The sequence below is a fragment of the Balaenoptera borealis genome (genome assembly GCF_965194805.1).
Source record: "Balaenoptera borealis genome assembly, chromosome: 13".
In the NCBI taxonomy this organism is placed as follows: Eukaryota; Metazoa; Chordata; class Mammalia; order Artiodactyla; family Balaenopteridae; genus Balaenoptera; species Balaenoptera borealis.
Genome location: NC_138870.1, coordinates 93,581,799 through 93,606,364, shown reverse-complemented (window position 1 = coordinate 93,606,364; position 24,566 = coordinate 93,581,799). Strand labels below are relative to the sequence as shown.

The 24,566-nt window shown below is 48.7% G+C and overlaps 1 protein-coding gene and 2 long non-coding RNA genes across 4 annotated transcripts in view; 2 read left to right on the top strand and 1 right to left on the bottom strand.

Annotated features, from left to right (window-relative positions):
* LOC309608644 overlaps positions 1-22,398 on the top strand; it is a 144,763-nt gene extending 122,365 nt beyond the window's left edge. Inside the window, exons 4-7 of the long non-coding RNA XR_014233029.1 lie at positions 18,693-18,918; positions 21,122-21,249; positions 21,831-21,991; positions 22,271-22,398. This is a non-coding gene — a long non-coding RNA (uncharacterized lncRNA). The remainder of the gene's footprint in view (positions 1-18,692; positions 18,919-21,121; positions 21,250-21,830; positions 21,992-22,270) is intronic.
* Positions 131-22,859, bottom strand: ISX (intestine specific homeobox). The gene is given in 5 exon segments (XM_082348962.1): positions 131-5,518; positions 5,520-5,708; positions 6,536-6,652; positions 8,874-9,025; positions 22,651-22,859. Coding segments are annotated over 5 exon segments (888 nt in total). The 5' UTR covers positions 22,844-22,859; the 3' UTR covers positions 131-5,281.
* LOC309608645 overlaps positions 22,828-24,566 on the top strand; it is a 127,342-nt gene continuing 125,603 nt past the window's right edge. For both annotated transcript variants that reach the window (XR_014233030.1, XR_014233031.1), the window contains exon 1: positions 22,828-22,964. This is a non-coding gene — a long non-coding RNA (uncharacterized lncRNA). The remainder of the gene's footprint in view (positions 22,965-24,566) is intronic.

Below are 24,566 nucleotides of genomic sequence, written 5' to 3'. Positions count from 1 at the left end.
CTTCTGCATTTATTTCCCTGAGATTGCATTAAAAATCCATCCTACAGCCAAGAGCTCTTGGCCCGGCACCTTCTCTTCTCAGATTCCGAGCCTGCCTGCTCCGTGTGTTGTTTTTTTCTGTGAATGAACTTGATCTCCATTGGTTTTTGTCCCAGAGCTCCTGGTCCACTTCTCCTTGTGTCCTGAGTCTGCCCTCCCCTCCTCCAGAGGATGCTTTCCAGACCTCCATCCCCTCATATGATTCTCCGCAGTGGCTCATTGGGTGACCCCCTGTCCCCACATGGGACCCCTCCATCACCAGAAGAGGCAGAAAAGCATTTTCTTTGATAGCAAAAGGGCATATTGTAAAGCACAAGAGAAGTGAGAAAAAGCATCATTGTCCTGTTATTTGTTAACATTTAATTTCTAAAATTATATACTTAGGGCAAAAAATTCAAACACTGCCAGGCATCAGGGAAAAGAAATATTCCTCTCTCCATTATGTGAGACCATCAGCCCACTCTCTGGAAGTAATTGCTGTCAGGGTTTTTTTGTATTTGTCTAGGAACTTTCTAGATATATAGATGTGAGTATGCACACACACATAACAAATATTGAGTGTCTACTATGTGCCAGGCCCTGTTTTGTTCACTGTTTTGGGAATACAGCAGTGTACAAATCAGATAATATCCTTGACCTCATGGAACTTTCATTCTACTGTTGGGAGATAGACAATAAATAAATGCATAGTATGTCAGATATTGATAAGCACTGTAAAAATTAAAAAATGGGGTAAGGGGTAGGGAATGACAAGGTGTGTACGTGCGTGCTCTCTTAGATAGGATGGCCTGAGGAGGGCTGTCTGAGTACTATTTGAGTGAGGGAGTGAGCCAGGCAAATAGCTAGAAAAGGATGTTTCAGGCAGTGACAGGAAGTGCAAAAGCCCTGGGGTAGGACTGTATTCAGCACTGTGGAGTAGCAGCTGGTAGGAGGCCAGCAAGGCCGGAGCAGGGAGCCCTGGGGAAAATGATGGGAGCCACGGAAACTTCCGTGTTGGCCACGGGAAGGACTTTTTGACTTTATTCCACGTGAGGCAGGGAAGAACTTGAGGGTTTGAGTCATGATCTGACTCACATTCTCCCAGCATCCCTCTGGCTGCGGAGAGAAGAATAGAGCCCAGGTGGGGCGAGGTGACCACAAGGAGACGGTGGGGAGATGATCGTGGCTGGCATCAAGGAGATGGAGTTGGATGTTGGGTTTGCTGCTTGATTAGAAAAGATAGTCATCAGACAAATATCATATGATATCACTTATATGTGGAATCTAAAAAAATGATACCAATGAACTTATTTACAAAACAAAAATAGACTCACAGATGTGGAAAACAACCTTATGGTTACCAAAGGGGAAAGGGAAGGGGAGGGATAAATTGGGAGTTTGGAATTAACATATACACACTACTATATGTAAAATAGATAAACAACAAGGACCTACTGTTTAGCACAGGGAACTATATTCATAATAACCTATAATGGAAAAGAATCGGAAAAAGAATATATTTATAACTGAATCACTTGACTATATACCTGAAACTAACACAACTTTGTAAATCAACTATACTTCAATTAAAAAAATATATTTATAAAGAAAAGATCGTCATCAAAATTGCTGTAAAGATCTTAGCCTGAGCAACTGGAAGAAAGGCATTGCCGTGTGCTGAGGAGAAAGGCTGAGAAAGAAGCAGGTTTGGGGTGGGGAGTGAATAGAGTTTGTTTTTAGACGTGTTAAGTTTGAGAGTGATGTCAGGTGGCCGCGGCCTGCAGCAGCTTGAAACAGGCTTTCGGTTCCCAGCGAGAGATTGAGGTCGGGTCACGGCGGTGAGAGCACCAAATGCTGGCCACTCGACCAGTGACCAGTGACAAGGCCCTGGCCCTTCGGCTTTGCAGAAAAGAATTCCCACAAAGATGGAAAGTAGTGAAACAAGTAAAGTGTTTATTAGAAGAAAACAGAGTACAGTACGTGGGGACAGACACACAGGCGGGCTCAGAGAGGGAGAGAGTCGCGCTCTCGTGGTAGTTTAAATCACTTGTTTGGGGCATTTCTTCTGGGTTTTCTTTGGCCAATCATTTCGCTTTGCCTGGTTCAGAGTCCGTGTTTGGTACATCTCAGGATCCTCCCGTGTGTGCGCGCATCTCTTAGTCAAGATGGATTCTACTGAAGAGGCCTATGGGTGGTTGACGTCACTTACTATGGGGTGGCGCCCCCTCCCTTTTGACCTCCAAGGAGCTTTACTGCGCATGTGTAGTTGGGGAGGTCTCCTGACTTTGAGAATGAGGGATATGTGGTCTTTTATCTTCTATCTGGGCAGGGCCCAGCCTCCTCCATCGATTGTCCGACTGTTTTCGTCTCGGAGTATCGGTCCACAGAGAACAAACTCCAACTGTTTGCGCCGGGGGCCCACCAATCTCCCGCCTCAAGATGACATTAGACAGTCAAGTGGAGGTGTCAGGAGCTTTCAAGGAAGAAGTCTAGATGAGAAATTTATTTGGGCGTTATGGTGGATGGTAAACATGGCACACACTTTGTAGCTCTTCCTGACAAGAGGAGGACTATTTTCCCACCCCCTGAATCTGGGCTGGCCTTATGACTTGCTTTCACCAATGGATGCAGTGGAAGTGAGAAGTGAATTCTCAGGCCAAGCCTCAAGAGCCCTTGTACCTCCTGCCTTTGTGCTCTTGGAATCCTGTGGCCACACTACGAGGAAGCCTAGTGAGGCCCAGTCACCCTGTGGCCTCAGCTAACAGCCTGCCAAACCCAGGCCTGTCTGTGAGTAAGGCCACCTGAGATTCCCCCAGTGGCCACTGACCGACTAGCTGACCGCAGACACATGAGCAAGCCCAGCCGAGATCAGCTAAGTCAGCACCGACTAGACCAGAAGCCCGGTCAAGCCTGAGCCAAAGAAATCATTATTTCAAGCAACTAAGTTTTGGTGGGATTTATTATGGTGCAGAAACCATCACATTTTGATGATGTGTTTAAATATCAGGATATCTGATCTTTTTCTTACTCAGATGAGACCATGATATTGTTCTGAAACATGCCTTTTCCATTCAGTGATGTGTCTAATGACAGTTTCCCATGAGGTATATTTCAGTCTTTCTCATTATTTTTAACAGCTGGATGAATATCCTATAATCAGTCGTCTCAGCCAGTGTCTTATTTTGGTGGTTTCCAGGGTTTGCTGTCACAAAGCCTTGGTGAACATTCTTATAGACAGTATTTATATCCATGTGTATTTATCAGATAAGTTCTTGCAAAAACAATTACGGGGTCAAAGAGATGTGCATTTTGAATATTAGTAGTTGTGAAGTTATCGTCCAAAATAATTTATTAATTTATACTTCCTTCTATATGAGAGTGACTTTCATCAAGCCATTACCAACACTGAAATATTTGCCAGCCTGAAAGGTAAAAAAAAATGTATTGCATTACTGTTTTACTTACATTTTAAAATGATGGATGAGGTTGAGACTATTTTTGTATGTTTAGTATCTATTTATATGTTTTTCCTGCGAATCTCTTATTTCTGCTCTTTGCCCGTTTTGTGTCTTGTTTAGCCTTTTAAAAAACTGAACCATCAAAGGTCAATGAATATTAAAGAAATGTTACTGTATTTCTAAACACTTTCTAGATGTAGACTTTTAAACTTGAGTTCTAGAGGAGTTTGAAAGGCAATAAATAATCATTTCCTAACATCATGGTGTTTTACAAGTACAAAACACTTGGCTATATCATCTAATATAATCTCATAGCTAACTTCTGAGGCAGGTCCTGGTATCCCCAGAGAGATTAAGTAACTTTTAGGTCAGGAAAAATTGTGAAAGACTTTGAAATAGGCATAAAAAGATTGTTCTGTCTAGCTCACTCTTCCAGAATTTCTGCCCCTTTCATTGTCTGTGAGCTATTTTTCCACTCTTTATAATTGTTGGAAACTGGTACTAATGCAAATGATACTTGTCTATAGAAATGCAAATGAATTTTGCCTGGTGGAGATGCCATTGATTACTCCCCTATGGCCATTGACCCTTTTTGTCTCCATTTGTAATTCATTTCAGCATTCCTGATTGCCTCTGCTTGTGTCTGTTCTTTGAATTCTCCTTTGAACTGTTACGATGTCTTACTGGTTCCCCCATTAATTAGTGAGTTAGGTAAAACGTTGGCACTTGTTCATTTTATATTTATATGATCATACTGAAACCAGGGGGGAAGGGGACAGGGCACAACCTTTAAAAGAATGAGATAGCCGTTGAGGATACGACATAAACTGGTTAGAACCAATTAGGTCCAAAGTGGTGGAAGATTCGACTTCCAGTAGACCTTGAGCCTCATTATACACTCATTGTAATACATTAGCATACGCTAAACGAGACTTTCACCAGTGCCATTACATAGAAGGCCAAAAAGTGGGCAGTGGCCCAATTCCTGGAAGTCCCCACCCCCTCTCCAAAGTAGTTGGAATAATCCTTCCACTCATTAGCCTATGAGATTACCCAGCCCATAAAAGTTAATCACCCCAGTTTCTTTCTCCCTCCCTCTTTCTTAGGCTTTTCAGCATAGAGTGAGGCTGGCCTTCTAACTAGGCCCCTTGCACAAATCGTGGGAAGTAAAACTCTGAAACGAGCTTACTTACTCTCTTACCCTTCATTCAAACCAGAAATGACAAATTCCCTCCCCAAGCCAGCAGAATAACCAAAGACACTAAATTCTGTTTAAATTTTTAAAGAAATGTTTCTATATTTCCTTCCCTCTTTAGGACATTCATATCAAAGCCAAACAGAATGTGTTAGACATGGGCCTCTTGCAAGGTCATTAAGCAAATGTTCTGCTTGCAGGGGGAGGTCAGTACCATTCCTTCCACCAACCTGGACTGAGCTTCAGGGCACAGAGCCTCAGCTGTTCATGTCAATATCCAGTTCCATTTGTGAAGCGCTCAGTAGGTGAGCGCTTATGAATGAATGAACAAACCTCTCCTTCCTCTCCTCTGTGCCTCTGTTCTCACCATAGTTCATCTCACCAAAGTAAGGGCCAGAAGGACCCCTCAGAAGTCACCTTGTCCAACTGCCTGTGTTACAAATGAGGCCCAGGGGGGGTGAGTGACTGGCTGGAGGTCACACAGCAAATTAGAGGAAGCACAGGTGCAAGAGGACGACCTCTTCCTTCCAGAGATCATCCTGAGACCTCACACAGTGTCTGTCGCCTGAAGCAGGAGGGTGACACTGGCCAGGAGAGATGAGAGCTTCCTTTATTGGTCACCTTGCTGCTGAGTCCGATGCAACCTTCCAAGGGACAAGCTCAGGGTGGCTTCCTGGGCTGTGGGTTGTCTTTGGATCATGAGATTGATTCCCCCAGAGACCTGGGCACCTTCCCGCCACCTGCCTTCACCTGGAGAAGAGAGCAGCTCCACTAAGGAGAGGATGTCTGGTCCCTGTGTGGAAGTGGCACAGATGTTGCCCCATTTGGGGTGCGGAGGTGCAAAAAAAGCAAAGTGCAGGGATGCAGGTCTGCTGGATGATGAGAGGGCCCGGGAGAGGCTGTGTCTCCCATGGGTGGCATGGGAGGAGGGCGATCTGGGCGGGGAGCCAGCCAGAGGCCAGCTGACCTTGAGCCGGTGGATACCAACCTATGGGAGGAGCCAGCCTGGGCCGTGCAGGGGGCAGCAGCATGGGGCCCTGTCACAAGGAGAGGCCAGGAGAGAGAAGTGAGCCCTGAGCTTTACCCTGGGCTGTCCCTCAGCTTCCCAAACTTTCCCCGTTACTCTAGGGCAGCTCGGAGTGGGTAGGGGGACCAACTTGGGGAGAAGTGTGTGCCCAGGGGGGCCAGGAAACCTCGTCCCCACCCCGGAATTTACAGCAACTGTTTGTTGTGGAAAAGTCACTTTGCTTCTCAGAGTCGAGTTTCTGCATGAGCAAAAAATGGGTACATTAAAAATCTTACCTCATAGGGTCACTCATGGCTTTGTACAAACCGTTACCCATAGGAGTGTCTATTCTGTGTACTGCTGCCGCCCCTCTGTTTGGCGTCTGGTACACATTCCAAATCTGTGTTGAGTCAGTGGACAGCTAATCCTTAGGGAGCATTTCCTAGGTGATGAGCGGTCTTTCATCCTCATCAAATCTATGACTGTCCTCTGAGGGGCACAGTGACTCTTCCAGGCCACACTGCTGCTAAGCGCAGAGCTGGGATTCGAACCGGGGCAGCCTGACCCCCCAGCCAGTGGGCTCGACCTCCACGCACCGCCCTTTACTCTGTGATCCTGCTCCATAAACTGGGAACTTTTGCATAAGTAATACACGTGGGTCCCCGGAGGAGGGAGAGGAGTGGGATTGTCACTCAGTGGAGGAGGACACGGGGACAGAGGCAGCGACTTCCCGAGCATCCGTGCCCACTATCTTTCTAAAAGAATTGCAGTTGCACTTTTTACTGAGCTCCCGAGGTCCCCAGCCACACCCCCTCTCCCGCCAGCGACCGCCCCCCGCCCTCCGCCTCAGCCACTCACGACCACGTCCGGGTTTGTGGGCGGGGCCAAGTCGGCCTCGCTCGGCTGCGGCGAAGCCCCAAGGCTGCTGGTCTTCTCCTGCTTCCGCCACTTGGCTCGCTGATTCTGGAACCAGATCTGAGATGAAGGCGAGAGAGGATGGACATAAGCAAAAGGGATTTTCTCCATCTAGTTCCTCCCCCCAAAATGCATAATGACGGCGCCTTCCAAGGGACCAACCCTTTACAGTTCAGGAAGCTCCGTGGCATCCAGGATTTCTTTGGATCTGATCTGCCTTGGGAGAGGGGATCCGGGATCACAACCTTCAATACCTGCAGGGGTGTGGGCTCATGGGAGGGGGTGACGCAGCTGGGTGCCATGTAACTGGGAGTGGTGGGGTCTGCGGTGAACAAGGGCTAAAGGGGGCAGCTTCTCAGCTTTAGCCAACAGTCACCATGCGGAAATGTGACGCCAGCGCTGCAACCTCATCCAACTTCTAAGGCAGAAATCTTGATTTTTATGTGAAAGCGCTGAGATTTAAGATACCGTGCAGCTCAAATAAAACCCATCTGGGTTCTTTCCTGCTGGTGGGCCACCGGTTTGCAACCCCTTTGGGCCCCGTGGCATCTATAGGTTGGTTGAATGTTGACGGTTCCCTGTGTTCACAAGTGCCCTGATTGTCCATGACATGCTGCCGTCTGCACTTGGTCATTCTGCCGAGGCAGATGCTGAATTCTGGGCTTTACACTAGATGCAGATGCTACCCACCTAGCTGGTGACTGATTTCAAATAGGAAGAAAAAGGGGAGAAGTCCAGACAGAGGTGGTCGTTCACCAGAAGAAAAGTAGGTTCCAGTGAAATGAAGGGTGGAATGTTGACATGGACCCTGGAGCAGATTTTGAATTCAAATGAGTCCATCATATTTTTTTTTTAATTTTATTGAAATAAGGTTGATTTACAATGTTGTGTTAGTTTCAGATGTACAGCAAAGTGATTCAGTTATACATATACATATAAATATATATATTCTTTTTTAACATTCTCTTCCATTATAGGTTATAAGATATTGAAAGGTGGATGGGGGGAGGGATAAATTAGGAGGTTGTGATTAACATATACACACTACTACGTATAAAATAGATAAATCAACAAGGGCCTACTGTGTAGCACAGGGAACTCTACTCAGTACTCTGTAATAACCTATATGGGAAAAGAATCTGAAAAAAAGAATAGATATATGTTTATGTATAACTAAACCACTTTGCTGTACACCTGAAACTAACACAACATTGTAGATCAAATATACTCCAATATAAAATAAAAAAATTTATATTGTTCTGTTTTTCAAGGATTGCTTTTTTGTTTATTCATTAAAAATGAAATTATAAAAAAAAGATATTGAGTATAGTTCCTCCATCATATTTGTTAAAAAAAAATGAAGAGTGATTTAGAAAACTGTTTTAGAGAGAGTGCCAACATGTAACAATTGGATTTGCTAGAGCGGTTCTTGCAGGACTGGGGATATGCAGACGGCGAGGCATACCCCTAGTGAGTGACAAGGGGCTACTGTATCTCTAACCACAGAGGAAGCCATAGACACTTGGGGGGAAAAAATGACAGATTACAGATTAGGTCTCTGACCATAGAGGGTCCTTGCCACCTCTCTGTGCTGCCTCCAAAGTGATGCCCACGTGTTCTAGGTCAGGGGTTGGCAAACTAGAGCCTTGGGCTTTCTCTGGCCTCCTACCTGTATTTGTACAACCCTTGTGCTAAGAATGGTTTACAAATTTTTAAATGGTTGGGAAAAAAGTCTAAACGAGAATAATATTTGGTAACACATGCAAATGATACAAAATTCAAATTTTAGTGTTCACCAGTACAGTTTTATTGGAACATGCTCATTTGTTACATACTGTAAACTACGGCTGCTTTTGTGCTACAAGGGTAGAGTTGAATAGTTGTGACAGTGACGTTATGGCCCCCCAAAGCCTAACTTAATTAGCATCTTGTCCCTTACAGAAAAAGTCTGTTGAGCCCTGGTCTAGATTGTCAAGACCTATTTTGTGAATGAGGCTGTGTGGTGAACGTTGTTCTGGAGCTACAGCCAAGTGCAGAAGGAGGGAGTGGAAGCAGATATCTCTGCTACCTCCGTGTCCATCCTGCAAGGTGAGAAACCATCTTATAACTATGGTGGCCTCATTTCCTGGAAAATGATATTTGGCCCATATAACTGTACTCGTGGGATAAAGCCAATGGAAAATTTCTGCTGGGGCAGCCCCAGAGGGTGCAGGATACATGGGATCTTACCCACGGCCCCAAGTGCACTGAGGTGGGGGGCCGAGGGCGGGGATAGCTGTACCTGTACCCGAGCTTCTGGGAGGTTGATCCTGGCTGCCAGCTGGTTGCGGACGTGGACATCAGGGTAGTGGGTAAAGTGGAAGATCTTCTCCAGCTCATGCAGCTGCTCGGTGGTGAAGGTGGTTCGGATCCTCCGCTTGCCCTTCCTCTCCTCTGGATGGAAGAGGGTCCAAGTTGGGTTAGTGACCTTGGTCTCAGTGAAGCTTTTGTGCTCTCTTTTTCTACCCGTTCAACCCCTGTTGCCACTACTTGGCCTCTAGCTCCTTAGGTTTGGAGTTTTACAAGGTTCTCTTTCCTAGAAACTCTGCTCCTAGGCTGACCCTCCTCTCCCATCCATCCTGGACAGTGTGGCCAAGATGACCTTCTAGAAACTTCTTTCATTGTCCTTTCTGCTGCTCAGATGCCTTCAAACAAATTTCCCTTGTCTGTAACAAGGAATGGTAAACCACAGCTTGGGGGCCACATCTGGTCCACTGTCTGTTTTTAGAAATAAAGTTTTATTGGAACACAGCCTGACCCATGGGTTTATGTATTGTCTATGGCTGCTTTGGGCAGCCATAGGCGACTCTATATGGCAGAGTTGAGTCGTCGAAACAGAGACTGCAAAAGCTAAAATAATTGCCATCCAGCCCTTTACAGAAAAAGCACAGCAGTCAGCCCCTGACAGCCTGTTTCCAACCACTTGACTAGTCTCATGCCCACTCAGGGCCGCTGCATCATAGGTGGGGTCCTAGTGCAAAAGGAAAATGTGGGTTCAGAAAGAAAGCTTTTTCCTTTCTTCCCCTCTCTCTCTTGACTTGTCAGGGTGGATTTTTATTTGCTACTTAAGGCCCTGCTCCCTTGGGCACAGGGATACTAATAGCATGAGTGTGGACCCGCACAGGGCCCACCCTTCAACTTGGTGCCAGGGTGCCTGTGCCTGACCTTGACCCTCCTCACATCCGTGCCCTTCCCTCCCCAATACCCCCAACACAGACGACAGAGGAGGCAGCAGTCACTGGGTAGGGGCGGGGAAACAGGTGGCTGAGAGCCCATCCCAGGGAAGCAGGGAGGCGGTGAGAGGGGCCCTGAGCCTGAGCTGAGGCTCCAGGCCCCCGGTACGTGCTTCGTGGTTCCACTGGATTGCGCTTACGAAACACAGATTCAGACATAAAATCATTAAGAATTTCAAGAGGGTGACCATGAGCTTTAACCCACAAGTGCCAGGCCTCCTTCTGAGCACAGGGCCCTGTGCAACTACACTGGTCACACACAGGCCCATGAAGCTAGGCCTGCGTGCCTGTGTGTGTGTGTGTGTGTGTGTGTGTGTGTGTGTATGTGTGGGTGTTTGTGAGAGAGAGATGGGAAATCAGGTATTCAGTTTGGACGTGTTAAATTTGAGATGCCTGTTGGCTATTCAAAGCAAATGATCAAATAGGCAGATGCTTATGCGTTTGGAGCTCAAAGGGGATCTCGGGACTGAGGTTCACATTTGGGACTCATCAGCGTATATTTGGCCTTTGATCTCATGAGAGTGGGTGAGATCACTTAGGCAGGACGAGAAAAGTGGAGGGTCTAGGAGTGAGCCTGTGTCCGTCCACCATTTAGAGGTTCAGGAGCCAACGAGGGACCCAGGAGAAATCAGTGAGGGAGGCCAAGAACAGGTCTCTGTGGTAGGCGACAAGTGCAGTGACATGGACACCTAGTGAAGAAACTCCTTTAAGAAAGAAGGCTCAGCTGTGTCCATGCTGTGACTGGATTAATTGCAATGAGGACAGAAAGGGGGTCCTTGAACCTGGCTGCATGAGGACCTTAACGTTAGCAGTTCCCACAGAATAGGGGCAGCAAGGGCTCAGGGGCAGTGGGCAGAGGAGAGAAGGGGAGGGGAATTGGAGGACGTAACAACTGTGCACATCTTCAGAAAGGTTTGCTGGAATGTGGAGGAAATGTTGCAGTTGACAGCTGGAGAGACCATGTTCATGTGGTCCCAGGGATTTAAAACAAATTAACAGTATAACATCATGTAATCTCTCCAGCCAATCTCTCTCTCAGTCTATTTTTGGGGGAACCCTACCTAAGACAGAGGGAGCTCAGATCCACAAAATTCCATAGAAAACGTGGGGGAAGAGAGGTTTGGAAAGAAAGGAGTGATCACAGACTTTAAATTCGAGAGGATGAAGGGGAAGAAAAATAAGAAACAATCAGTGTGTTTATTCAACACCTATTAAGTACCAGGTATAGTGCCAGACCCTGACCTTGGCCTGTGTGTATGTATATTTACCTTGCCTTGTTCCAACATGGATTTGTGAGGCATGTGGTCCTGAATTTGGCATTTAGGACGTCATTGAGGTCCGCAGGAAGACCACTTGGGTCGAATTAGGATGGTCAGAGCCAAGCGAAAAAGAACAATTTTGTGTTATCCACAAACACACTAAATACAGTGTCTCTGATACTGGGTAGGAACTTCAACAAGTATATGTTGTATTAAATTGGATTGAGGTGTGAGTGGTTGGGATGAAGTCAAGGCAGGGAGGAAAAGAGGAACTTTTATGTCGAGAAGGTGCGAAAAAGGCTAGAGGGAGGTTGGGGAAAAGTCTGGAGTGCAGCCTGGAGCATATACCTAAAGACTCTCAGGAGGAGAAACTGAGGAAGAAGAGTGAGGGCTTTGGCGGCTGCTTGATGGAGCAGGGCTGCGGGGCAGGCGGGTCAGAGGTGCTCACTAAACCCGGCATTGAGTTGTTCAGGACAGGACAACGGGAGCTCAGGTCATCAGCAGAGAGTGAAGGAGGTGGGAGGGATTAGAGGCTGGAGGAATGGAGAAGGGATTTGGAAAGCTGCTCTGGAGAAGGGCGAGAGAAGCTAGGAGAGTAGGGAGGATGGAGATTCAACCAGCCTTGCTGTACCTCCTGATGGAACCAAGGGACGGTCAACATTGGAGGAAGCACCAAACCAGGTGGGGCAGGTTTGTCTCCCTGACCATGGACTTCTGAGGCCAGGGTTACAATTCTAGTCTGACTTGCAACAAAGACCACATGATGCAATTTTAGGAATAGTAGGAAAGGTACACCCCCCCCCCCCCCCCAGATCACCTTCACTTTTGGGGCCAATTCCTACCATTCTAGTTGACCACCATGGCTCCTGATTTCTTTCTCACTCCTGTAAGAAAAGTCTGCTCTCAGAAAATGATGGTGAATCTAGGTACGTCTTGTCCTGGCATCCCTCACGCATATTGGCAAGACTCAAACCCTCTGGGGAAAGAAGGCTGCTGTTCTCTGTCTCTCTGTGTCTCTGTGTCTCTCTCCACTGTGAGCTCCTGGAGGGCAGGGACTATACATTGGACTTGCTGAGTAACTGGCACCTATTGGGAGCTTCCTAAGTATTTGCTCTAAATGAATAAAGGTGAAATTTAGGCTCTGTTCTCAACCCATTCGGCAGATAAGACACTGTCACAAGAAGCAACGCGGAATGATTTGTCTGGACTCTTGTGCACTGTCAGATGTCACAGGTCAGGAGAGAGCAGAATTAGCTGGAAAGGAGGGGTGGGGATCTAAACTCTTGTTGAGGTCTCCTTACTTCCACTCAGTCCACTTTCTTTTTCCCCCCAAAAGAGGTAAAACCACCACAAACTATGAGCTGGAGTAGACACAGTGAAAAATGGATTTCACTTGTGATGGTTTAGCAGCTGAAGAGATCAATTAACTTTTGTGTGTGTGTGCGTTTATTATCCATCCTGCTATCATTGGACAGTAGAAAACCCATGAAGCTGGATGTCAGAAGCCCTGAGCTCTGTTCCTGGCTCCAGTCTACAGCTTGGGCCATGTTTTATTTACTCTCTGGGCCTCAGTCTCCCCATCTGTAGAAATGGGGGAGGAGAGAGGGTTTGAATGATCAAGTCGCTAAGGTCCTGACATTCTGTAATTCTTTTTCTCTTCAGTTGGAGGCTGAATGGCTTAAAAGGCCTGGCCTTGGGCTTGCCTGGTGGGCGAAAGGAGAGGGCCAGAGAGGAGAGATTTCTGCTGAGGGTAACTCTCCTGGCTGAATTGCTCCTGCATCTCTGAGAATCAACAAGTGCATTTCATAGTCTGCCTTTGGTCTCACCCCTCCTGACTACCCCTCATTTTTGTTAGTCCATTTTTTTATCCCCTCAAAGTACTTTTACTCATTTTTCTGACTCTTGGAAGCTTCATGGGAGTCCCGGACAGTGAGGTTTCAAACATGATTACCCCCTAGAGTAAGCTATTGGATTTTGAACCAGCTGATGTGATCTGATTTCTCTCCTTCTCTATCCCCTTTTCCCTCCTCAAGTCCACCCTACCTTTTAAATTAAAAAAAAAGAGAGATTTATTCTATGTTTAGAGCTGGTGGTGTATTTAAGGGATAGAGCCAAACCCAGCCAGAACTGATGTAGAGAGAAATGGCAAGCCATGCTGACAGTATCTCATTCATTCATTCATGAGGTCAGCATTTTAGATGATATTAGTGATACAGTGCAGTTCTATAGAAAATTGCTAAAAAATTTCACAGAATGGAAGATTCCAGGCTGGACGGGAAAACTGAGGTCAAGGACAGCATGGATCTGGGATTCTTCTGGGAATACAGAGCTTTGGAATAGAGGATACTGAACAGAAAACGTAGGGTGCCAAACCGGAATACAGGAAAGTAAGCAATGTGGAGAACAGAGGATTAGAAACAGAATGTAGATTGCAATAGAAATAAGCTATCTCCTCCTTTTTCCCCAGAAGGAAAATTAGGCAAACAAGGGCTCATGACTAAGTATAGATTCCTTAATAAAATGATTATTTCAAGTTTCCATTTGTGTAATTAAGGGAGCAGCTATTAAGATATATATGGCTTTCCCATATTTCCTGTAGGACCAGAAGGGCATAATTTGGAGATAAGGTGAAGAGGAAAAGATCTGAATCCTACCCTGCAAAATAATTGGGGAGGGGCTGCTTGGCAAGTTATGGGCCAGTAAGAAAAATATTATTCTCATTAGCTTTGAACTATACATTCTCAGGATAAATGTTTATTCTTGAGAGATGATGATAATGATGGTTATGGGATCTATGTGTATGTGCCCAACAGCTGTAGTGACTTCTCCTGTGAAGAAAGGTGTCTAAAATTCACATGGTTGGCGAGATGGAGGCTTAGCCCCAAGGGGACCGGTTTGCAGGACTCAAGGGCCAAAGCTCCTCCCCTAAGACTGAGCATGGGTTCTTGGGGTGTCAATAGTCAAACACTGATTATCCCCATACAACTCTTCTTGGGCTGTTATTTGAGACTGAATATCCCTAAATTGGAGAACTATAAAAAGGAGTGGTAGGGAGAGGGGTCCTGGAGTTGAGATCATCCCCAATGAGTGGGGGTCCCTGAAATATGACTAGTGACACCCCACCAGAAGAGCCATTTTGGGAGACAGATAGACTTGAACCTGGAGCTAGGGAAACAAGGTTAGGATCTAAGGCTGGACCTTGTTAAAAGTTTAACTCCTTAGGTCTGCCTTGTTCAATATGGTAGCCACTATCTACCTATGGCTGTTAAAATAACATAAAGAATACAGTTCCTTAGTCACACTAGCCATAGGTCAATAGCCACATGTGGCCAGTGGCTACCATATTGGACAGCACAGATATAGAACATTTCCATTATCAGAGAAAGTTCTATTGGGTAGTGCTACCTTACAGGTTTTCTCATTGGGTTCTTGAAAAAGTCATATTCTGGGTCTCACTTTAAGTTTCTTCTTGTGTTGCAGTTTCCTCTAATTGCCACGTATGTCTAGGAAGGAGAGTATCCATCAGTCATAGAGCTGACTTTGATGGTGTTGGGAAAACTGGAAGTACAGGGAAAGTGAGAGGACGGGAAGACTGGCCCAGGCCCATCTCTCTGCTGGTGCCTGGGGAGAAGGAGCATGTCCAGTGGAGAGGATGGTGCCCTGGAGCTCCGGGTGGTGACTCAGGGCAGAATGACCTGCCCATGGTCCACAGGGCGGGGAGGATGGGGAAGAGCAGAATCTGAGGGGTTGGCTCAGGAAGTATGAAGGTCAACACTTCAGTTTGCCCATCAAATGCAGGGGGAGGCTGCTGTAGGAAAGGAGTGAAGGGGCCAGGAAGCCTGATGCTTGGGTTACAGACCGCAGTAGGTGACGAGAGAGATGAAGCAGGTGAGGGAAGGCAGAACAGCATAAATGGAATATGGAACAGAGAAGAAGGCAGGACACAGGACTCTGCAGGTAGAATTTTGGAACCAGAAGGAACCTCATTAAACAGGAAGCTGGAAGTACCAGTTCATGGATGGAGCACCCATTGCATGGGATGATTCTTAGTCATGGGGAAGGGGGCAGGGAACTGCCGCCCCTTTCAAGTTGCTTCTCACCCGGTTATTAATTGTTGGAGCTGTGAGTCACACTTCAGTGGGTCTTCAAAGAGAACGAGTCAGCAGAACTTAATTAAACCTGAGACGTTTAGCACATTGATCATAAGAAATACACAATTTACACAGGTGATTAGGCCACCTAATTATAAACTGATGTTTTTCCGTGCATGTCTCCCTCCCCTGATTGCTCCTTCTCTGCGGTCTGCTAATTGGCTTTGGCCGCTCAGCTAAGGCCCCGGGGGCTTTGCAGCTGGGCTAAGACTCCGGAAATGGGCCTTGTCCTTGTCTTCCCAAGGCAGCGGGTTGGGCAGGATGGAGATCCAGGCTCCCTTGGGGGCCCTCCTGCAGGCTGAGGACACCTGAACAGGACAGGTGGGGTGCAGGGAGGTGCCTCCCAGGGCAGAGATGCTCTGGCCTCTTCCCTCCGGGTGTGGTCCTGGACTTCTACAGTTCCCCGTGCCCACAGCGTGCAAGGCACACTCCTTGGCCCAGCATTCAAGCTCTTCAGGCTCCCCCCTTTTCAGGGTCACCTGCTTTCTGCCCCATCATCACTTCCATTATCTCTGTTCCACCTGATCGCTTCTAGATTCCCCAAATCGGCCATGCCTTTTTATCCTCCAGGGACTTGTTCTCTCTACCCCCTACATCTGCAAGCCTGTCCTCCTCCTTTGCCTAGTAAACTCTTACTCATCCATCAAAGCCCAAATCAGTCAAAGATTTCCTTCTCTCCAAGGTCTGTTGTGAATCTCCATGTGGAAACACAACAGATTTTTTTTTTTAATCGATAAGTAAAGAGTGCTAAATTTCAGTGTGCAAGAAACCAGCCTCCATATTTGTACCAAAAAAATCTCTCTCAATCTTTATGTATCCATGTATCAAAGTGTTAATGGTGCTTAACTACTGGATAGGAGATGGTAGAGTTATAGCTACATTTTCTTTTATCTTCTTTCTGTTTATCTGTATTTTTAATTTTTCTATGATAAACGTGGATTACTTGTATAAATAAAAAACAACCCAGAGAATACAGCTAGAGTGGAAAGAGATGAGGATAAAGAGATTGCTAAAAGAAACAGCTGGGAGACCATTGGAAAGCTCACCAGCCACGGATTTGCGCCCTGTTCCCAGGGGTTACTGGGTCAGTGCCCATCCGCCCCTCAGCAGTGTGAAGATGGTTATTTTCCACATGTATGGTCTCCCTTTCATAATATTTTTTATATACGGCTCTCAGCATATATGTCCCCTCATACTCTACCACACTTTTCATTTTCATATGCTTTTTTTCTTTTTAAAATAGAAGTTGTTCCTTTGTTTAAAGGATTTTGTGCAGGAACGCTACAAAACAAATAGCAGGAGGGCTCCTCTCTTGACACCTTGTGAGGGCACCAGAGTGTAGCCTGCTCCGTCCCCCATTCATCCAAGGTCTCTCTGACTGTGCGTCTCAGCGGAAGCCTGAAATTCCCCAAACGTAGGTTTTAAAGATGCTGATGGACATAGATAAAGGCCAAGGTGCTTGGCTTGGCACACGTGACCTCAGCCTACCTCATTCCTCTCATCTCCACCGACATTGGTCCATGATTTCTCAACTCCAGCCACTCTGAGTTTCTTTGTTTCTCAAAAGGAATATTCCTTTTTATTCCTCTGGGCTGCTTCACCTGCTTCCCTCTGCCTGGCGTGCTCTCTCCCCTCCTCTGCCTGACTGCTATCTCAGATGCCACCTCCTTCTGAAGCCTTCCTTCAAGCAGAGTTTGTTGCTCTCTCCTTTGCATTCTCAAAGCACTTTGCCAGGTTTGTATGTTTCTCTGTGTTGTTACAGTGTGGCTCTCGAGACGGTGTGCTTGGATTTGGGCACAGGGTACTGGAACATGGGCTGATTACATGTGCTTTCAAGGTGCCATCATATTTCAACAGTTATAACTGTTTTCCTCACTGAGAAGTTGTGTGTGTGTGTGTGTGTGTGTGTGTGTGTGTATGTGTGTGTGTGTGTTTGCTTCCCTCCTGCCCTTATTCCTTTCCATTCTATACTTGTGACAATGCAGGGGAACAGACAGACAACACAAGCTGTGAAGCTAGAGGATGTTTCCTGATGTGACACAGAAAGTGTCACAGAACTTGTTTCTATTCAATGCGGGAATCCATATTCAGTTACCCTTCCTGCCGAGAACTGGGGAAGAAGTTAACTAGCTCTTATCTCTGTGAAAATACATACAGAAGGCCAGCCCGAGTGCAGGTATGCAGAGCACGAAGATTAGAGGTATCCAAAGCCCCAGGCCCTGTAAACAGGGAGAAGAGCCATTTCTGGCCAAAAAATGATTAACAAGGGCCACAGTACAAGGAGTATTTGGAGGAGTAAACCTCTGTAGCAACAAGCATTGATTAAAAGAAAGGAAAAAAGGAACTTTGAGAGTTCTATATATGGGGACCGAAAGCGACCTATGAGGAGTCATAAGGAATAAGAAACCATCACCCCAGCATGGAAGAGTGTGAGAGAAGAAGAGGAACAGTGAGAAGAAGGCTTGGCCCCAGCCCTGAGCCAGGGCTCCCTCTCCCAGGGCCCAGAGCAGAGCAGAGCCACTGCCTTTAGCTCTAGGCAGCTGGGGGCTGAGGAGGAAGGGGAGGGGAAGGAGGGAGAGGAGGGGGAGGAAGAGAAAAGAAAGAGGAAGGGGACAGGGAAGAGAGGGGGGAAAGAGGAAAATGAGGGGGACGAAGAAGTGAGGAAAGGTGGAGCGGGTTGGACTGTGTTCCCCTCACGAAGAAATGTCTAAGTTCTAACCCCTGGTCCCTGTGAATGTGACCTTATGTGGAAATAGGGTCTTTGCAGATATGATTAGGCTAAGGATCTTGAGATGCGATTCTCCTGGATTTAGGGTGGGCCCTAAATCCAATGGCAGGTGTCCTTATGAGAGAAAGGAGAGGAGGATTCCACACAGACCCAGAGGTGTCAGCAACCGCTGGAAGCTGGGAGAGAGCCATCGAGCAGGTTTTCCCTCAGGACCTCTGGAAGGAATCAACCCTACCAACACCTTGGTTTTGGAATTCTGGTTCTGAAATTCTAAGATAATAAATTTCTGTTGTTTTAAGCCATTCAGTTCGTGGTAATTTGGTACAATGGCCACAGGAAGCTCAGACAGAGGGAGAGGATGGGGGAAAGAAGAGGAAAAGGAGGAAGAAGAAGGGGGAGGGGCGCAGAGGCTTCTAAAGGGCAAAGTCTGGAGGCATTGAAAGGGCAAGAAAGATTGAAGTGGGAGAGATGCTCCATGTGCCTGGAAGGTGAGGGGCAGGAGGCCGTGATGGGGGAGGAAGCTGGAGATCAGCAGGGCCAGTCTGTGAAGGACTTTGAATGTCACACCAGTGGGTTAGGGGTTGATGAACTACAGCCTGAGGCCAGATCTGGCCCTCTGCCTGTCATTGTAAATAAAGTTTTATTGGAAGATAAACATACGCGTTCATTTATACCTTGTCTCCTTTTCAGCTATGATGGTAGAGTTGAGTAATTGCCACAGAGACCATCTAGCTATCAAAACTTAACGTGTGGCCCTTTGTAGAAACGCTGCTGACCACTGCAAGAAGATATTCTTCCAGTCTCAAGAATTGCACGGTGCCCCCGGCCACCCCCACCAGATAAGAGGGGCAGAAGTCAGCACCGCCCCAAGGTGGTGTTGCCAGGACTCTCATTGCTGACCCCACTTCTGCTCCAGGTGGGTGGCCACTACTTCTGGTTTTATTCACCTTTGCCTCCCCAGCCTGCAGCCTGGCCCAGAGTAAGTACTCCGCAATGATTCACTGAGGGACTGAATGGCCCGTGAATGGACAAGGGAAGATATCTGTGTCCCTCCCAGGCCAGAAGATCCACACTGGTTTACCCACTGAAGTGGTCCCTTCTTTGCCCATCTTCCTCTCTCCTTTCCCCCCCGGGACTCGCAATTTCCCTGCAGAGGGTCATCAGTGGGACAGGTGCAGAGATGACCTCTTTCTTTCCAGGGTCTGATCCTCCAGTACAAAGTGACTTCCTCCTGACTGGGTCTCCCTGGACTTTGAGGCTCCCCGAACTCTGGGGGGGCTTTCCTCTCTCAGGAGGAGTGAGAGGGCAGCTGGGCTTAGCATCCCTTCAAATTGAGAGACCCTCTTGGATTTTTCCACTGAGGCTGGGGAAGGTCCAAGCCTTAGATTATGAGGGTCCCTGTGAGAGTGGGAAGCTGTGGGGAGGGACCTTGGTCCCTGCCATGAGAAATGAGGGAGGCCCAGCACTGGCCTTGGTCTGGATCGCTGACCTGGCCCCGGCTCTGGCACGTATTGCTCTGTAGCACCGAACAAGCCAGTTTGTCTCTCTGGACTTCAGCCTTCTCAAAAAAATGGTCCTTGGACCACCTGCGTCAGACTCACTTGGGAGAGCGTGCTAGAATAGATTCCTGGGCTCCACCCTAGACTAGAGGCAGAGTCTTAGGTGCCAGGCCTGGAATGCTGCAGCTTCACGAGCTCCCTAGGGGATTGGGATCCGAAGGTAACGCTTGCTGGTCAACCTCCAGGAGCCCCTCTGTGAAGCCCTTTAAGTGGAGACAAAGAGGAGTTTATTCCTCTGTTGTTATTATTGGGACAGGGGAGGGCCCTGGATGCACCTCTTCTGTCCTGTTGCCCATTCCCTGAGGGCTCCTGCATGCTGTGTGTGTGTGTGTGTGTGTGTGTGTGTGTGTGTGTATCTGTGTGTGTGTGTGTGTGTTTGGTGGGGAACAGGACAGAGGTGGAAAGGCATCAGCTGGGCCACCAGCACTGGTGGGGGTGGGGCCTTCTGGGGGGCAGTGAGAGGTGGAGGTGGGGAGTAGGTCCTGCCCTGCCTGGCACGGACACCCCTCTGCAGGGAGGAAGCTTCTGCCATGGAAAATGCCCACAAGTGACACCACCGAGGCTTTTGCGCAAGCAGCTTGTTGTGGAATCGGTCATGGCATGTCGGAGCGGGGAGGGCCCTTAGGAATGTTCTAGCTCTGTTCTTTCGTGTTCCAGATGAGGAAATGAAGGCCCAGCCAGGGGAGCGGCTTGCCTGAGGTCCTCCAGTGCATCGGTGCCAGACCAGGTCTTAGAGGCCAGGTTTCTGGAACCCCAGCTTTCTGCCCTCCCTGCCCAGCCTAGCATCTCACAGAATCCAGCTCTTTGCAGTTTGTGCAAGTTACCTTTGTAGTTTCTGACAAGCTGGCATCTCACCTGCATTATTATTTACTTCACATTTAAACAGACTTTTTTTTTGTTTTACCTAAGTAAATACATTTATTTTAAAAGAAAACCTCACATCATGACCATAAATGGGTAAATGGTATCATGTGTCATAAATAGAAGGTTAGTGTAGAAATCATTACAGAATGATTGACATAAATAATCTTTGTAGACAGGAATAAAGATGCAGATGTAGAGAATGGACTTGAGGACATGGGGAGAGGGGAAGGGTAAGCTGGGACAAAGTGAGGGAGTGGCATGGACATATATACACTACCAAATGTAAAATAGATAGCTAGTGGGAAGCAGCCGCATAGCACAGGGAGATCAGCTTGGTACTTTGTGACCACCTAGAGGGGTGGGATAGGGAGGGTGGGAGGGAGACACAAGAGGGAGGGGATAAGGGGATATATGTATACATATAGCTGATTCACTTTGTTATACAGCAGAAACTAACACAACATTGTAAAGCAATTATACTCCAATAAAGATGTTAAAAAAAAAAATCTTTGTCTGCCTGCCCCTCAAAGTCATCTTGAAAACCACCACGGCGACCCTTACGAGTCTTGGACATGCTGAATTCCAGCCCAGCGGGGAGACGGATGGATTTAGGCCACATTCAGGAATAATCTAGATTGGATGGTCTCAGACCACCAGGGTTCAATTCTAATGCTACCTACTCTGCGGTTTTTGCAGGTGATTTGTCTTCTTGATTTCATCAGCTCTAAGGCAGGGCTCACAACTGTGACAAATGGATAGAACAACGGCCGTGAGATTGCCATGAGAGCCGTGGAGTACCGTCCAATCTTATGACTGCTATTTTCGTAAGCACTTACTGGGGGGTCTCCTCTGGGTCCAGCGGGATAGCTGGCATGAAACATGCCAGCAGCTTCAGGGGAGGTTTAGAATGACCGGCCTCCTTTTTGCCATCAGCCAGTGTCAGGCTAGGAGAAGGGAAGCTGCTCTGGGAGGGGAAATTAGATCTCTCTCTTTCTCCACGGCAGAGAGGACAGACATGGATTTTATGTGGCTGCAGCAGGAGAGACTCTGGTTAGACCCTTAGAAGAGTGGTTTCTGTGAATGCTCGTTGCTCATTCAATTCACTGGAAGATATTAATGAACTTCTCAAAATCAAGCTGGGGCCCTTTCCTGTTGATAGGCTGAGCTACTGGGAAAGCTGCCAGCTCCCCGGGGACGTGTTGCCCGCCAGGGTCTTTCCCTTGGCCCGCCTCTGAGCACAATTCCCATCTTGGGAGACTTGACTTGGTGGAGGGATTGGAGCTCCATGCTTGGTAGGAGAAGACATCACGGGCCCCCCTGAGCTTCCTTTCCTTGGATTAAAGGGGTGGAAAGGAAAGAGGACTGGGACCCTTTTGTGAGATACTCCAGGCTCGTCTCCTATCAGACTCCATTGGACCTTCGAGGCATCACCAGCTCCATTTCCTCCATCACTCGGCCGTCTCACCGAGGATGAAGCTGAGGCCAGAGTGGAAAGGCACTTTGCCGAGGTGGCTCAGCAGGCCGGGGGAGAGGTGACACTGACTGCTGACTCCTGACTCTTAGCGTGTATGTGCCCTCCTCCAGCCCTCCTCAAGCTGGCTCTCAAGCAGGGGCCTGGGATCTGGTCATTGTTATTTGGGGGCAAGTCCTGGGGTGGGCACTGGCTTGGGGTGTGATCAGGGTGGGCAGATCCGGGGCAGAGCTTCAGCCACTAGAGGCCGTGCAGGCTGAACTCTGCTTACGAAGGGAAAGAACATGACAGAGCGAGCAGGTGTTTGGGGGCGGCTGGGTCTCGGGTCCTCTGCTTTGTGACTTGGGGGCATCACCCACCTCTTCTCTTTACAGATGAGTTTCCACATCTGTCAAGTTATGATAATTATGCTTTTCTACTGAAGTTAAGGAAGAGACATGCACAGCCTCCGGGACAGTGCCGACCACATTGTAAATGCTGAATAAATAAATGATAACTCTCAGCTGTGGCCTGGTTACAGGAACAAGCCCCAGGTCCCTGCATCCTGCAATGAACCGAGCCTTGGTCCACAATTGGAACAGCCCCAGTCCCGGGCTGGGTAGAAAAGTATTTAAGGCTACCAGCCCAGTGCCTAACATCTCTTTGAATTCTGAAGGCTTCGCTTCTGTTGATATGGAGCACCTTTCTCTCTGCCTGAGTGCAGCTGGGTCTTGGAGACCCCGGAGCAGATGAGAAATGACCAGAAGACACTTACCCTGGGGCTGGTCCTGCGGGGGTCTCTCCGGCCGGGAGTCTGCAGCTGCTGCTTGCCCGGTGCCCTGCCCACCTGCCCCTTCCGGCCTGACCGCATCACTCCTCTCAGCCGGCCTCTTTAAGATCTCCTCGATGGAGAAGGACAGGCCCCGCTTCTTTGGGGCCCCACAGCACCCTGAGCTCTTCCTCTCCATCCCCCCATGGAGAGCCGGGCCCGCCTTGGCACCCTCCGCGGGCAGCTGCAAGGGGGACAGAGGGGCCTATGCCAGTGGAGGGTGGCGTCCTTCCTTTCCTGAAGCTCCTGGAATCAAGAAGGTGAGCAGAGGTGGACCCTCATGTGGGATTATCCAAGCAGGGTTATGTCTCCATGGGGACTTCCGTGGGTCACCTCAAAACACCCTGGGATCAAGGAGGCAGGTCACGTCGGGAACACCGGAAGGGGCTGAACCCCGTGCCCATGGGCTCAGAGCCCTCGCCAGGTCCACGTCGAGGGAGTCACTATTGCCGAACTGGGTTCAGTCCTACTGCAGCGAGTCTTCTCCGGGGTGGTCACCTTCACAATCCCCAGCATAGACCGGGGACCCCGAGGTCATGGACAGTGGGGAACACGGCAAAGAGCTGGAAGGAAGAGGGAGCCTGCCCCAGGGAGATCTGGAGGTGGGGTGCCCACCTTTGCCCTTTCTCTGGCTGGTGGCCCTTTCCGCTGGATCCGGCCAGGCCTCTGGAAGGCTGGAGTGCCACCGGCGGGCCGCAGGTGCCCAGCTCAGTCCTGGGCCGCAGTGTAGCTGGAGGGGCGCTCCCAGAAACCCTCCTGGGTTTCCCTTGCTTCCGCTGTTCCCAGACTCCAGAGCAGACCTTCCAGAGTACCCGTGCTTCGGCTGCCCTGCAAATGGAGGCTTTGGAAGGGGGTCACTGGGTCACCACTGCCAGGCTGGCTCTCTGTGATGGGGCTGCGCTGGGCACTGGTGTCTGAATCTCCCCTGGCGTCTCTGGTCCGACCATCGCTTTCTTCCATTCTCTCCCTGACTTTACTGCACAAGCCTCTCCATAGGATCCTGGCCCGGGGTGCCTCTCCCTTCCTTTTGGGGTCCTTTCTGCCCCCCCTCCTATTTGCATGCCTCTTGCCTCCTGAGACTGCACTGAAGGGGCACTTTCTCTTTGTCCAGGAAACTGTTCCCTGGGAGCCGATAGGCACCCACCCGTCCTTGCCAGGAGTTCTGTTCCCAATTACTGTGTAACCAGGGAGGAGGAGAAAACGGCTGATAAGAGAGGCAACTCTCCACCCTCTTTACGGCCAGCCGGGGATGCAGGTGTTGGGGGAAAGGGGTAAGAAGCAGAGGGAAAGTGAAGGATGGGAATTGGGGGTCCCGGGGGGGTGTGTGCTGGGGAGCTGGCCAGGCCGGAGCGGGACAAGGGAAGGTGGGAACAGCATGGCCAGGAAGTGTCCCCAGGCCCCATAAAACATGTTTACTCAGCAGGGAGAGTTTATGGGTCACGCGTAGGCTGGAGCCTGGGCCAGGGTGTGGTCCGCTTGGTGTTGGCCGAGGGCAGTCCCTCTAAGATGTGCTTTCCTGGGCTTGCAAATGTCAGAGCGAGAGGGGTCTCCTGAGGTCCTCATGGGGTGTGTGGGGAAACTGAGGCCCAGACCACGGCACAGTCTCATCTAAGGCCTTTGGGGGAGCTCCAGGGTGCCAGGCTGGCCACAAGGTGCCATCTGCACGAGGGTGACAGATACCCTGGGAGAGACTGGGAGTGTGAATGGGGCATTAGAATCCAGACCTTCTCTCAGAGGGAGGGGGAAGGGGAAGGCTGATCCTTACTCCCTGAGGAGGACGAGTCAGAGCAAAGAGCACCTGTCCTGTTTCAGGAGCCGTGGCCCTGGGAAGGCTCAGGTGGTCTGGTCTAGCTCGGGGAGAC